General features: G+C 55.6%; 1 protein-coding gene across 1 annotated transcript; it reads right to left on the bottom strand.

Moving 5' to 3' along the window:
* Positions 1 to 479: 479 nt before the first annotated feature.
* Positions 480 to 11,688, bottom strand: PLIN4 (perilipin 4; the record flags this gene model as incomplete). Its single annotated transcript, XM_081092724.1, has 6 exons — positions 480 to 812; positions 3,370 to 3,557; positions 3,658 to 8,290; positions 10,052 to 10,113; positions 11,011 to 11,158; positions 11,638 to 11,688. 6 exons carry the CDS (start codon positions 11,686 to 11,688, stop codon positions 480 to 482), a joined length of 5,415 nt encoding a protein of 1,804 aa, XP_080948850.1.
* Positions 11,689 to 12,246: the final 558 nt, after the last annotated feature.

Raw genomic sequence — 12,246 nt, 5'->3', positions numbered from 1 at the left:
AGGAAGGGACTTGATTTTTAGCCCCCCAAAGCCCCTCTAAACAATGTAGTCCCCCAAAGCCCTTTAAGGCCACATTCAGCAAAGGAAGTTGGGACCCTGCCTCCGGATGGTGGTGGCATTCTGGTACATTGTGGTGCAAGGTGTTTGTTAGGTCTGGGGTAGATGCTTTCAAAGTGAGTACAGAGGAGCAGGACTACCCGCTAAGCTGGTAGCTGACGGCCCAGACTGGGGTGAAAGACCCCCATCCCCTGCACAGATGATGGGGCTCCTAGTGGGGACTGCTAGGAGAATCTTCTAGACTCAGGCACATTTCACTTCTCTTTCGTAACTGGAGTGCTTGCTCAGGTTCTTCAAGTGCAGGCCCTCTGTCAATGGTCTTAGCAACCCTCGGCTCCTAGGCCAGCCATGCTTGGGAAGAAAGGTAGATGGGGCAGTCCCAGAGCTTCAGGGAGTTGGGGCTGGGAGGCTCTGAGAAGGACCTACAGTTGCTGCCCACTAGGGTGCAGGTCAAAGGGTCCCACCAGCCAGCTGAGCGGGGGGCTATGCTGCACGCTCTCCAGCAGCTTCTCCAGCCCTTGCCAGGCCTGGCCTACACTCTCACGGCTCTGAGCCAGGCGCTCGGCTGGCAGCTCTGCAATGGAGCTGGCAGAGGAGACGACACCATACAGCTCACAGAGGCTGTGCCTCGCCTGCCTGACCTGCTGCTGGAGCTCGGCTGGGAGACCCTGGAGGCTGGAGGCTAGGGTGCTGTAAGCCACGTGGAGCTGCTGGATGAGTCCACACGTCCTGGACAGAGCCCCCAAGTCTGATACCTGCAGGAAGAGGGGGAGAGGTGAGCAGGGGTCAGAGAGGAGAAGACCCTGGGAGCCTTGTCTTGTACGTACCTCTTGGGTACCGGCTTTATCTGTCCATGGCTGTCCTTCTGGAGCCTGCTTGGCCTTTTCAATCTGTAAAGAGCCCAACAGAGAAATGAGTGAGGGCTTTTGGCAAGGACCTTTCACACACTTTCTCCTAAGAATGGCATGAGGAGTTGGGGTGGGTACTCCCTGGCCTGGAGCTGTGTGGCATGGTGGGAGTGCCACAAGTTTAGAGCCAGCTGTCCCTGATAGGCCTGTCTTCTCTTGTAAAGTGGCAATAATCTAAATTCTCATGAGGTCTTCAGGGAGATCAAATAACAGATGATGCAATCTTGTCACCCCCCAACTCTAAGCCCTCATGTGGCTCCATTCCCTGTTGGATAAAAAAAACACCTCCCTGTGGTCTGCACGATCTGCCCCCAAGGCATCTCAGACCTCATCTCCCGCTAACACCCCATCATGATCACTGTACATCACTGAACCCTGGATCCCTGGGCTCCCTCTATCCCGTCCCCACCTTCACTTCATCCTGTCACCCCAGCTGCCTTTCTGTTCCTTGAATACATAGCTTGTTATTGGGCACTCTGGTGTTGTTTTTTAATTGATTTTAGTTTTTAAAAATACGTTTTTATTGATTTTAGAGAGAGAAGAACGGAGAGAGAGAGAGAGAGAGAGAGAAACATCAATAAGAGAGAAACATCAATTGACTGCCTCCTGCACACTCCCTACTGGGGATGGAGTTCACAATCCGGACATGTGCCCTGACTGGGAATCAAACCCATGGTTCATAGGTCGATGTTCAGCCACTGAGACATCTCGACCAGGCTTACATTGATTTTAGAGAGGAAAGGAGAGAGAGAAAAAGACATTGATTTGTTCCGCTTATTTATACATTCACTAGAGGCCCGGTACATAAAATTCATGCACGAGGGTGGGGGTGGGGGTCCCCTCAGCCCAGCCTGCAAGCTCTCCAATCCGGGACCCCTTGGGGGACATCCCTCTCACAATCCTGGACTGCTGGCTCCTAATCGCTCACCTGCCTGCTTGTCTGGTCGCCCCTAACTGCCTCCCCCACCAGCCTAGTCATCCCTCATTGCCCCCCCTGCCAGCCTAATTGCCCCCAACTGCCCCACCCCCCATCCTGGTTGCCCCCAACTGCACCCCCCCCTCGCTGGCCTGGTCGCCTCTTACTGCCCCCCCCTGCCGGCCTGGTCATCAACAACTGCCCCCCTCTGCCAGCCTGGTTGCCCCTAACTTCCCCCCCTGCTGGCCTGGTTGCCACTCCCCCCCCCACCCCCCCACCCCCACCGGCCTGGTCGCTCCATGCAGCCTGCTGTTCAGTCGTTTGGTCATCCCTCACTAACCCCCCTGCTGGCCTGGTCGCCCCACACAGCCTGCTGTTCAGTTGCTTGGTTGTCCCTCACTAATCCCCCTGCCGGCCTGGTCGCCCCATGCAGCCTGCTTATTCAGTCATGTGGTTGTCCCTCACTAACCCCCCTGCCGGCCTGGTCGTAGGCAGCCATCTTGTGAGGGTGTGAGGGTTAATTTGCATATCACCTCTTTATTATATAGAATTGGTTGATTCTTATATGTGACCTGACCGGGGATTGAACCTGCAACCTTGGCATATTGGGATGATGCTATAACCAACTGAGCTACCCAGTTAGGACTGAGCACTCTCTTCTTATGGTCTCCACTTCTCCCCAACTCTGCATGGCTCTCTCCTTGGCATTCACAATGTGGCTCAAAGGGGCGCTCTCCTGCCCAGCCCAGACCCTCTCTATCTACATGGTTGTCTTGTTTCCTTCTTTGCATCCCTTTTTGTAGGTACAGCATTCCCCTCTTATGGTGAGTTTCACTTTCCACAATTTCAGTTCCTGCAGTCAACCACGGTTCAAAAATATTAAAGGAAAAACTCCAGAAATAAAAAATTCATAATTTTTAAATGGCACGCTGTTCTGAATAGTGTGATGAGATCTCAAATGGCCCTGCTCTGCCCACCAGGGGCGTGACCCATCCCTTTGTCCGGTGTCTCCACTCTGTAGATGCCCCCACCTATTAGTCACACAGTAGCTGTATCAGTTATCAAATCAGTTATTGGGGTATCACAGTGCTCATGTTCAAGTCACCCTTATTTTACTTAATGCCACAGTAACATCACTTACAATATGTTATAATTGCTCTATTTTATTATTACTGTTAATCTCTCACTGTGCCTAAATTATAAATTAAATTTTATCATAGGTATGTATGTGTAGGAAAAAACAGTATATTTAGGGTTCAGTCTATCCATGGTTTCAGGCATTCACAGGGGGTCTTGGAATGTCTCTCCCAAAGAAATGGGGGACTACTGTATTTGGTTTGGTTGTACATCTCCCTCTCTGGGACACAAGTGCCATGAGAACAATCTATGGCCATCTTAGTGGCTGAGATGATGGGTCACTGCCTGTGGTAGGGGAAACCATGGGGAGATATTCTGAGAAAGGCACCCTGGAGAGGGGAACACTCTTACCAGCCTGATGGAGTCCTCAAGCTGGGCCAGTGTGGCCCTAGCCTGGAACTGGCCATGCTGCAAATGGCTCAGGGTATGCTCGAAAGCCCGCTGGCGAAAGCCGTGGGCCAGGTCACCAAGACGCACGAAGTAACTGCTCTGGTCTGCTGCGGGTACCCTGGGCCCAGGCTCAGAAGCCACCAACTGAGCTGGAAGGGAAGATGGGATTACTCAACCTGAGTCCCCTTGTGGCATCCAGATCTTGGGTTGGACAGATGACAAGCACCCACTAGGACTGCTAGTCCTTACCTTGCTCCTCAGCGTTCATGGGGTGGAAGATCTCCCGCAGTTCCTCTGGGAGTGTCATGAAGCCCATGACACCTTCATGGCTGTGCATGGTGGCCATGCACCCCGCATCCTCTGTGCCCAGTGAGGTTCCTTGTGTGAATGGTGCCACAGTGGAACCAAGGCTCTGGGTACTTGCAATGGCTTCTGTGGCAAGGACATGGCTTGCACAGAGAGTGTCTGGGAGGCTGGAGACCATGCAGGATGAAGTCTCCAGGGGGTTCAGCACAGTTTGTTGCCCAAATTTGTCGGTCTCCTGGTCATTGGTGAGTCCACCATAGGAGCTTTCCCCAGCACCAGGTAACCAATTCTGTATAGTGCCCAGACCAATCTGGACAGCGCTCTTGGTGAAACCCATTGCCCCATTGAGGCCAGTGGATACTGTGTCTTTGGTGCCAGTCAAGAAGGTCTTGGAGGTGTCCACACTAGTCTGGACAGCACACTTGGCCATACCCATTGCCCCAGTGAATCCAGTGGACACCGTGTCTTTGGTTCCCTTAAGAACAGTCTTTGAAGTATTTATGCCAGTTTGGGTGGCACCCTTAGCTACACCCATTGCCCCAGTGAGGCCAGTGGACACTGTGTCTTTGGTGCCAGTCAGGATCGTCTTGGAGGTGTCCACACCGGTCTGTACAGCACTCTTGGCTACACCTACTGCACCGGTGAGGCCAGCGGACACTGTGTTTTTGGTGCCAGTCAGGACTGTTTTGGTGGTGTCCATGCCAGTTTGGACGGCACCCTTGGCTACATCCATTGCCCCCGTGAGGCCAGTGGACACTGTGTCTTTGGTGCCAGTGAGGACCGTCTTGGTGGTATCCACACCGGTCTGGACAGCCCCCTTGGTCATACCCATTGCCCCGGTAAGGCCAGCGGACACTGTGTCTTTGGTGCCAGTCAGGACTGTCTTGGAGGTGTTCACACCAGTTTGGATGGCACCCTTAGCCACACCCACTGCCCCGGTGAGGCCAGCGGACACTGTGTTTTTAGTGCCAGTCAGGACTGTTTTGGTGGTGTCCATGCCAGTTTGGACGGCACCCTTGGCTACGTCCACTGCCCCCGTGAGGCCAGTGGACACTGTGTCTTTGGTGCCAGTGAGGACCATCTTGGTGGTATCCACACCGGTCTGGACAGCACACTTGGTCATACCCATTGCCCCGGTGAGGCCAGCGGACACTGTGTCTTTGGTGCCAGTCAGGATGGTCTTAGAGGTGTCCACACCCGTCTGAACAGCACCCTTGGCCATTCCCATGGCCCCGGTGAGGCCAGCGGACACTGTGTCTTTGGTGCCAGTCAGGATGGTCTTAGAGGTGTCCACACCCGTCTGAACAGCACCCTTGGCCATTCCCATTGCCCCGGTGAGGCCAGCGGACACTGTGTCTTTAGTGCCAGTCAGGATGGTCTTAGAGGTGTCCACACCCGTCTGAACAGCACCCTTGGCCATTCCCATTGCTCCGGTGAGGCCAGCGGACACTGTGTCTTTGGTGCCAGTGAGGACTGTTTTGGTGGTGTCCATGCCAGTTTGGACGGCACCCTTGGCTACGTCCACTGCCCCCGTGAGGCCAGTGGACACTGTGTCTTTGGTGCCAGTGAGGACCGTCTTGGTGGTATCCACACCGGTCTGGACAGCCCCCTTGGTCATACCCATTGCCCCGGTGAGGCCAGTGGACACTGTATCCTTGGTGCCAGTCAGGATGGTCTTAGAGGTGTCCACACCCGTCTGAACAGCACCCTTGGCCATTCCCATTGCCCCGGTGAGGCCAGCGGACACTGTGTCTTTGGTGCCAGTCAGGATGGTCTTAGAGGTGTCCACACCCGTCTGAACAGCACCCTTGGCCATTCCCATTGCCCCGGTGAGGCCAGCGGACACTGTGTCTTTGGTGCCAGTCAGGATGGTCTTAGAGGTGTCCACACCTGTCTGAACAGCACCCTTGGCCATTCCCATTGCCCCGGTGAGGCCAGTGGACACTGTTTCTTTGGTGCCAGTCAGGATTGTCTTGGAGGTGTCCACACCCGTCTGAACAGCACCCTTAGCCACACCCACTGCCCCGGTGAGGCCAGCGGACACTGTGTCTTTGGTGCCAGTCAGGACTGTCTTGGTGGTGTCCACGCCAGTTTGGACGGCACTTTTGGCTACACCCACAGCCCCAGTGAGGCCAGCGGATACTGTGTCTTTGGTGCCAGTGAGAACCGTCTTGGTGGTGTCCATGCCAGTTTGCACGGCACCTTTGGCCACACCCATTGCACCAGAGAGTCCGGTGGATACTGTGTTTTTGGTGCCAGTTAGGATAGTCTTGGAGGTGTCCATGCCAGTTTGGACGGCACCCTTGGCTACGTCCATTGCCCCCGTGAGGCCAGCGGACACTGTGTCTTTGGTGCCAGTGAGGACTGTCTTGGTGGTGTTCACACCGGACTGGACAGCACCCTTGGCCATTCCCATTGCCCCGGTGAGGCCAGCGGACACTGTGTTTTTGGTGCCAGTTAGGATGGTCTTGGAGGTGTCCACACCAGTCTGGACGGCACTCTTGGCCACACCTACCGCACCAGTGAGTCCAGTGGACACAGTGTCTTTGGTGCCAGTGAGAACCGTCTTGGTGGTGTCCACGCCAGTTTGCACGGCACCTTTGGCCACACCCATTGCTCCAGAGAGTCCGGTGGACACTGTGTCTTTGGTGCCAGTGAGGACTGTCTTGGTGGTGTCCATGCCAGTTTGGATGGCACCCTTGGCTACATCCATTGCCCCCGTGAGGCCAGTGGACACTGTGTCTTTGGTACCAGTGAGGACTGTCTTGGTGGTGTCCACTCCGGTCTGGACAGCCCCCTTGGTCATACCCATTGCCCCGGTGATGCCAGCGGACACTGTGTTTTTGGTGCCAGTCAGGACTGTCTTGGTGGTGTCCATGCCAGTTTGGACGGCACCCTTGGCCATTCCCATTGCTCCAGTTATGCCAGTGGACACTGTGTCTTTGGTGCCAGTCAGGATGGTCTTGGAGGTGTCCACACCAGTCTGGACAGCACTCTTGGCCACACCTACTGCACTGGTAAGTCCAGTGGACACAGTGTCTTTGGTGCCAGTGAGAACCGTCTTGGTGGTGTCCATGCCAGTTTGCACGGCACCTTTGGCCACACCCATTGCACCAGAGAGTCCGGTGGATACTGTGTTTTTGGTGCCAGTCAGGATGGTCTGAGAGGTGTCCACGCCAGTTTGGACGGCACCCTTGGCCATTCCTATTGCCCCAGTGAGGCCAGCAGACACTGTGTCTTTGGTGCCAGTCAGGATGGTCTTAGAGGTGTCCACACCCGTCTGAACAGCACCCTTGGCCATTCCCATTGCCCCGGTGAGGCCAGCGGACACTGTGTTTTTGGTGCCAGTGAGGACTGTCTTGGTGGTGTCCATGCCAGTTTGGACGGCACCCTTGGCTACGTCCATTGCCCCGGTGAGGCCAGTGGACACTGTGTCTTTGGTGCCAGTGAGGACCGTCTTGGTGGTATCCACACCGGTCTGGACAGCACCCTTGGTCATACCCATTGCCCCGGTGAGGCCAGCAGACACTGTGTCTTTGGTGCCAGTCAGGATGGTCTTAGAGGTGTCCACACCCGTCTGAACAGCACCCTTGGCCATTCCCATTGCTCCGGTGAGGCCAGCGGACACTGTGTTTTTGGTGCCAGTTAGGATGGTCTTGGAGGTGTCCACACCAGTCTGGACGGCACTCTTGGCCACACCTACTGCACCAGTGAGTCCAGTGGACACAGTGTCTTTGGTGCCAGTGAGAACCGTCTTGGTGGTGTCCATGCCAGTTTGCACGGCACCTTTGGCCACACCCATTGCTCCAGAGAGTCCGGTGGACACTGTGTCTTTGGTGCCAGTCAGGACTGTCTTGGTGGTGTCCATACCGGTCTGAACAGCACCCTTGGCCATTCCCATTGCCCCGGTGAGGCCAGCAGACACTGTGTTTTTGGTGCCAGTTAGGACTGTTTTGGTGGTGTCCATGCCAGTTTGGACGACACCTTTGGCCACACCCACTGCCCCGGTGAGGCCAGTGGACACTGTGTCTTTGGTGCCAGTCAGGATGGTCTTAGAGGTGTCCATACCCGTCTGAACAGCACCCTTGGCCATTCCCATTGCTCCAGTGAGGCCAGCGGACACTGTGTCTTTGGTGCCAGTGAGGACTGTCTTAGAAGTGTCCACGCCAGTTTGGATGGCACCCTTAGCCACACCCACTGCCCCGGTGAGGCCAGAGGACACTGTGTCTTTGGTGCCAGTCAGGACTGTCTTGGTGGTGTCCAGGCCCCCCTGTACAGCCCCTGTCGCCATGTTCACAGCACCAGTCACTCCACTGCAGATGGTGTTCTTGGTGTCAGTCAGCACCATCTTGGTGGTATCCACACCAGTCTGAAAGGTCCCTTTGGCTATATCCACTGTCCCTGCGACCCCACTGGCCACAGCCTCCTTGGTTCCAGTGTGCTCAGGTTGGGACATGCCAAGAGCTCCCTGAAGCACACCTTTAGCTGAGTCTGTCACGTTGGCCACTCCGGAGGAGATGGCATCTTTCGTTTTGGTCATCGTGGAGCACACCTGGTCCTTCACCCCAGAGATCATCTGATGAGAAAGGACATGTGTGGTCAAGAGCAGAGCTGGGAGGCAGACTTCTGCCAGCCTGATTCCTGATGGGCCTGGTAAGTGGTATCTGTCACCCAGAGGCCCTGCCTCCTTCTTCCCACCCGCAGGCACCCATGGCCTTCAGGACACAGCCTTCACAAGCCCATCACTACGTCACATCACTCCTCTGATCCAATAGGTCCCCTGCTGACAGCGGGTCCCTAACACCTCTGCAACCCTTGACAAGGTGCCTTGGTGGTATCCATGCCTTAGGCTCAGCAAGCCATTGAATTATGTTTTTTTGTTCTTTTTTAGCAGAATTTGAGCCTGGTTTCCCCATTACAGTGGGGAGACCAAATTGTTCATTAAAATGAATGTATTCAACTAAGAGAAGGGAATAAACATTTGGGAAAGTGGTAACCACACAAGTACAGGGACAAGTATTGGGTTCGAGCCATAGGAAATTGTCAATAACTAATTATTTTTAACCTACCCAATGGCAGTGTCAACCAATACCAAAGGGTTGTAATGGCCTCAGGGTTGCCACAACTCAGGTTCAGCCGTGAGTGTGCTATTTTTAATTCAGTGATTCTCATCTGGGGAGATCCAGCCTCCTCCCCCCTCATCTCCCCGGAGACATTGGGCAAGTTTGGGGACATCTGTGATTGTTGTGACTGGGGGCACAGGGCGCTACTTACATTGATTGCCTGTGGGCCTGGCATGCTGTGCAACACCCATAGTGCCCAGGAGAGACCCACAACCAAGAATGATCCTGCCCCAAATAGCCACAGTACTGACATTGAGAAGTTTATTCTCACTACCTGCTTCCTGCCCAGGATTAAATCAAGTGGGCACCTTGGGATCTGTGCCCGCAGAGACCCAGGTTCAAATCTCGGCTTTACTGCACTCGCTGTGTGAAATCCACATTCCCCTCTCTGAGCCAGTTTCTGAAAAGTGATTAAAACAGCACCACCTTCAAGGATTATGGATTAAGGATTATCTGCACTTTGCAGATAGTAGGTGTTCAGTTAACATGAGTGGAGAGGAGTAGAAAAGAATTGCATAAATGCAGAAGGGGCGAAGGGTCTGTTTTAATTTCAGCCAGAAGGACCTGTCGAGGTTCTTCCCCTTGTGAGATGCTAAGATCTGCTTGGGCTGAGGGCAGAGGGAGACTAGGAAGACCAGAGTGGGTGCATGTGCTGGGCGGAAGAGTTCCTATCAGGGCTCTGCACCCTCTGTGGCCTCAGCTGGCTTACATCAGTCCCTCCACTTGGCCCAGCCTTGGGGACAGGATAACATGGGCGGTCCCCATGTATTCAGGACCAAGGGTGGATACAGCGTTGGTGTAGTTCAGCCTCTGACTGCCCCTGGGTTCAAGTCGCAAACTACCATGACCTGCTATATGACTTTTGGCAGGCGGCTCAGCTTCTCTGTGCCTCAGCTGTCGTGCGGGGTACTACTTACTCCCTTCCTCACAGGGTGGTTGGGAGGATTAACTATTAAGCAGCACGTATAAAGCACAGTGTCCAGAGCCTGACACATGGTGAGTTGCTGCTGTTTGGTTCCCATCATGCTAGACAGAGAGTGAGGGGCGGTCTGTAGTTTGGAGCCTGTCCATGTGGGCAGTGAGGCAGGAATGCACCCATTTCACAGATGTGGCAGTGGAGGCTTAGAGGGATGTCTGCTCTCTCCTTGGGCAGGAACCGAAACATTCCCGAGGGAGGCAGAGGCCATCAGACCAGACTCTTGACAGCCACTCACCTTGTCTGAAGGCGACGGCAGCTTTTCCACCTCCCTGGCCATCTGCTTCGGGTCGGTAGCTGCTATGGGGACAGAAGCTGGTCAGGCACCCCAGGGAATGCGAGGGAAGCTGGCTGGCATCAGCTGCTCTGGTGCCCATTGCGCAATTGGCGGGCACAGCCCAAAAGGTCAGGAATGTCCCAGCCACTCCGCCAGGGACAGCAGGAGGTGACATCTATGGCCACGGGCTTGGCTCCTTTCGACCCCCCAGGACCTCAGTCCCCTGGAACTGAGGATCTCCCTGGTGGTGTCTCCACCTGAGTCCTGGGTGCTGGACGCCCACCCAGGGAGATTGCAGGGAGAGGAGTCAGGGCCCCGCCCCATCTCTGCTACAGCTGGCAGTTGCCTGTCAGACCTGGGTATGTGGAGCAGAAGTCAGCTGCCAAGGGCTCGGCCCAGAATGAGGCCCAGCACGGGCAGCCACCCAAACCTGGGTTGTCTCCCCCCTCCCCCACGCCGGCACCAGCCCCCCGATGTGTCCCGAGTACTCTGGCTGAGTAACGAGGGTGGGGAGACCCCCAGGCTCTGCCATCCCAGGGAAGCCACTGTCCCTCTTGGGGAACCAGGATTGCCACCCCCAACAAGGTCTGCCTGCCGAACACCCAGGCCCTGGTCCACAGGCATCAGAAATGGGTGATGGGAGGTGGGGTGGGGGTGGAAAGTGTGGGTGGTACTGAAGGGAGCTAGGCTGTGTTCACAGCCTCACTTTTGCTGATTATGCACCTTGGGCCACTCACTTGCCATATTTATGCCTCAGTTTCCTCATCTGGTGCTGAATGAGTGTTGCCAGTCATGCAGTGTCTATTTAGATGATGCAGGCACATAGGAAATGTCCCAAAGTGGCCAGAAGTCCCTGCTAGGGGATTTCCTATTCCTGGAGTCTCCCCAGACCCCCCCACCCTATCGAGCTGTGTACTCACCCTGGGCCTGGGGATGGGCGGCCTCGGGGGAAGGAGTACCTGTGGAATCAGCTACTGGCTGGGCCTCTCCTCCTGAGCTGTGGGCGTTGGCCACCAGGTTCCGGGCAGAACTGAAGCCAGGCAGGAACCCCAAGAAGTTGCTCAGGGTCTATGTGGGGAGGGGACAGCATGAGCAGGCTGGGCCGAGACGGGATGGGGTGGGGGAAAGCATCAGACAACCCTGGGCTTCCACACCTCTCAGGCTCTTGTTTTTGGGTGACCTTGAGTTTCAGGCCTCAGTTTCCTAGTCTGGACAATGGGCAGATGCAGCCGGCCTCCCATGGAAGGAGGAAAAGGTCCTCCTTTGAGTCTCCAAGGCCTTCTTCCAAAGCCCCCATTTCACAAATGGGGAAACTGAGGCTGAGAGAGGTGCTGTGGCTAGCCGAGGGTCACAAAGTAGGAAAGGAGCTGAAGTCTGCCCCCACCCCCAGCTTGGGACAGGAGGAAAGAGTTAGCACCTTGGCTCTCAGAGCTCTCCCACTCCACCCAGAAAACTCCCAGATCTGAAGGCTGTGGTGGTCACCTTTGTAAGGTTCTGGGGGTCTCCAGGCCATAGCAGGGATCTCCCCCTCCCATACCTCTCCTCACCTTGCCCTTGGGTTTGTGGGGCTTCCGGCCTCCTTCCTCTTGAGCAGACATGTTAATACTCTAAGCAGCTGGGAGGGGGCAGAGATGGTTCATAAATGGGGTTCCCATGCCTCCTGCCCCACACCCATAGCCCCCAGAGTTTCCCTGACACCCACCTGGAGACCTTGCCTCACCCTGGCATTGCTCACCTGGACTGCGAGAGGGTCCTTTGGAGTGACTGGCGGCGCAGCTGGCAGCTGGCTCTGCTTTCAGCTCCCAGGCCTTATAGGGTCTGGGGCAGGCGCAGGCCTGGCCTGCAGAGGCAGGCAGCCAGCCTGCTGGGGGAGGGCCCTGGAGGGTCACGTGCCTGCCTGCCCGGCCCAGCTTGCATGGGCCCCGGGCCCAGCACCTTTCCCCTGCTCTCAGTACTGGGCCACCTCTGCCCACAGCACCCGCCCCACCAAGCTGAGTGATTCCCAGGCCATCCTATGTTCCTGAGACACAGCCTATATGCCCTCTTGGTCTATTCTTTCCATCCATGAGATGGACATGGTTCAAATCTCAGTTCTGGGATGCCTTGGCTGCAGTTTCCCCTTCAGACTCCTCACTGGCCCACAATGTTGCGCCCTT

This window comes from Myotis nattereri (assembly GCF_964212035.1).
Source record: "Myotis nattereri genome assembly, chromosome: 5".
NCBI lineage: Eukaryota > Metazoa > Chordata > Mammalia > Chiroptera > Vespertilionidae > Myotis > Myotis nattereri.
Note: the sequence above shows the minus strand (reverse complement) of the source record. Positions and strands in the feature narration are given on the sequence as shown.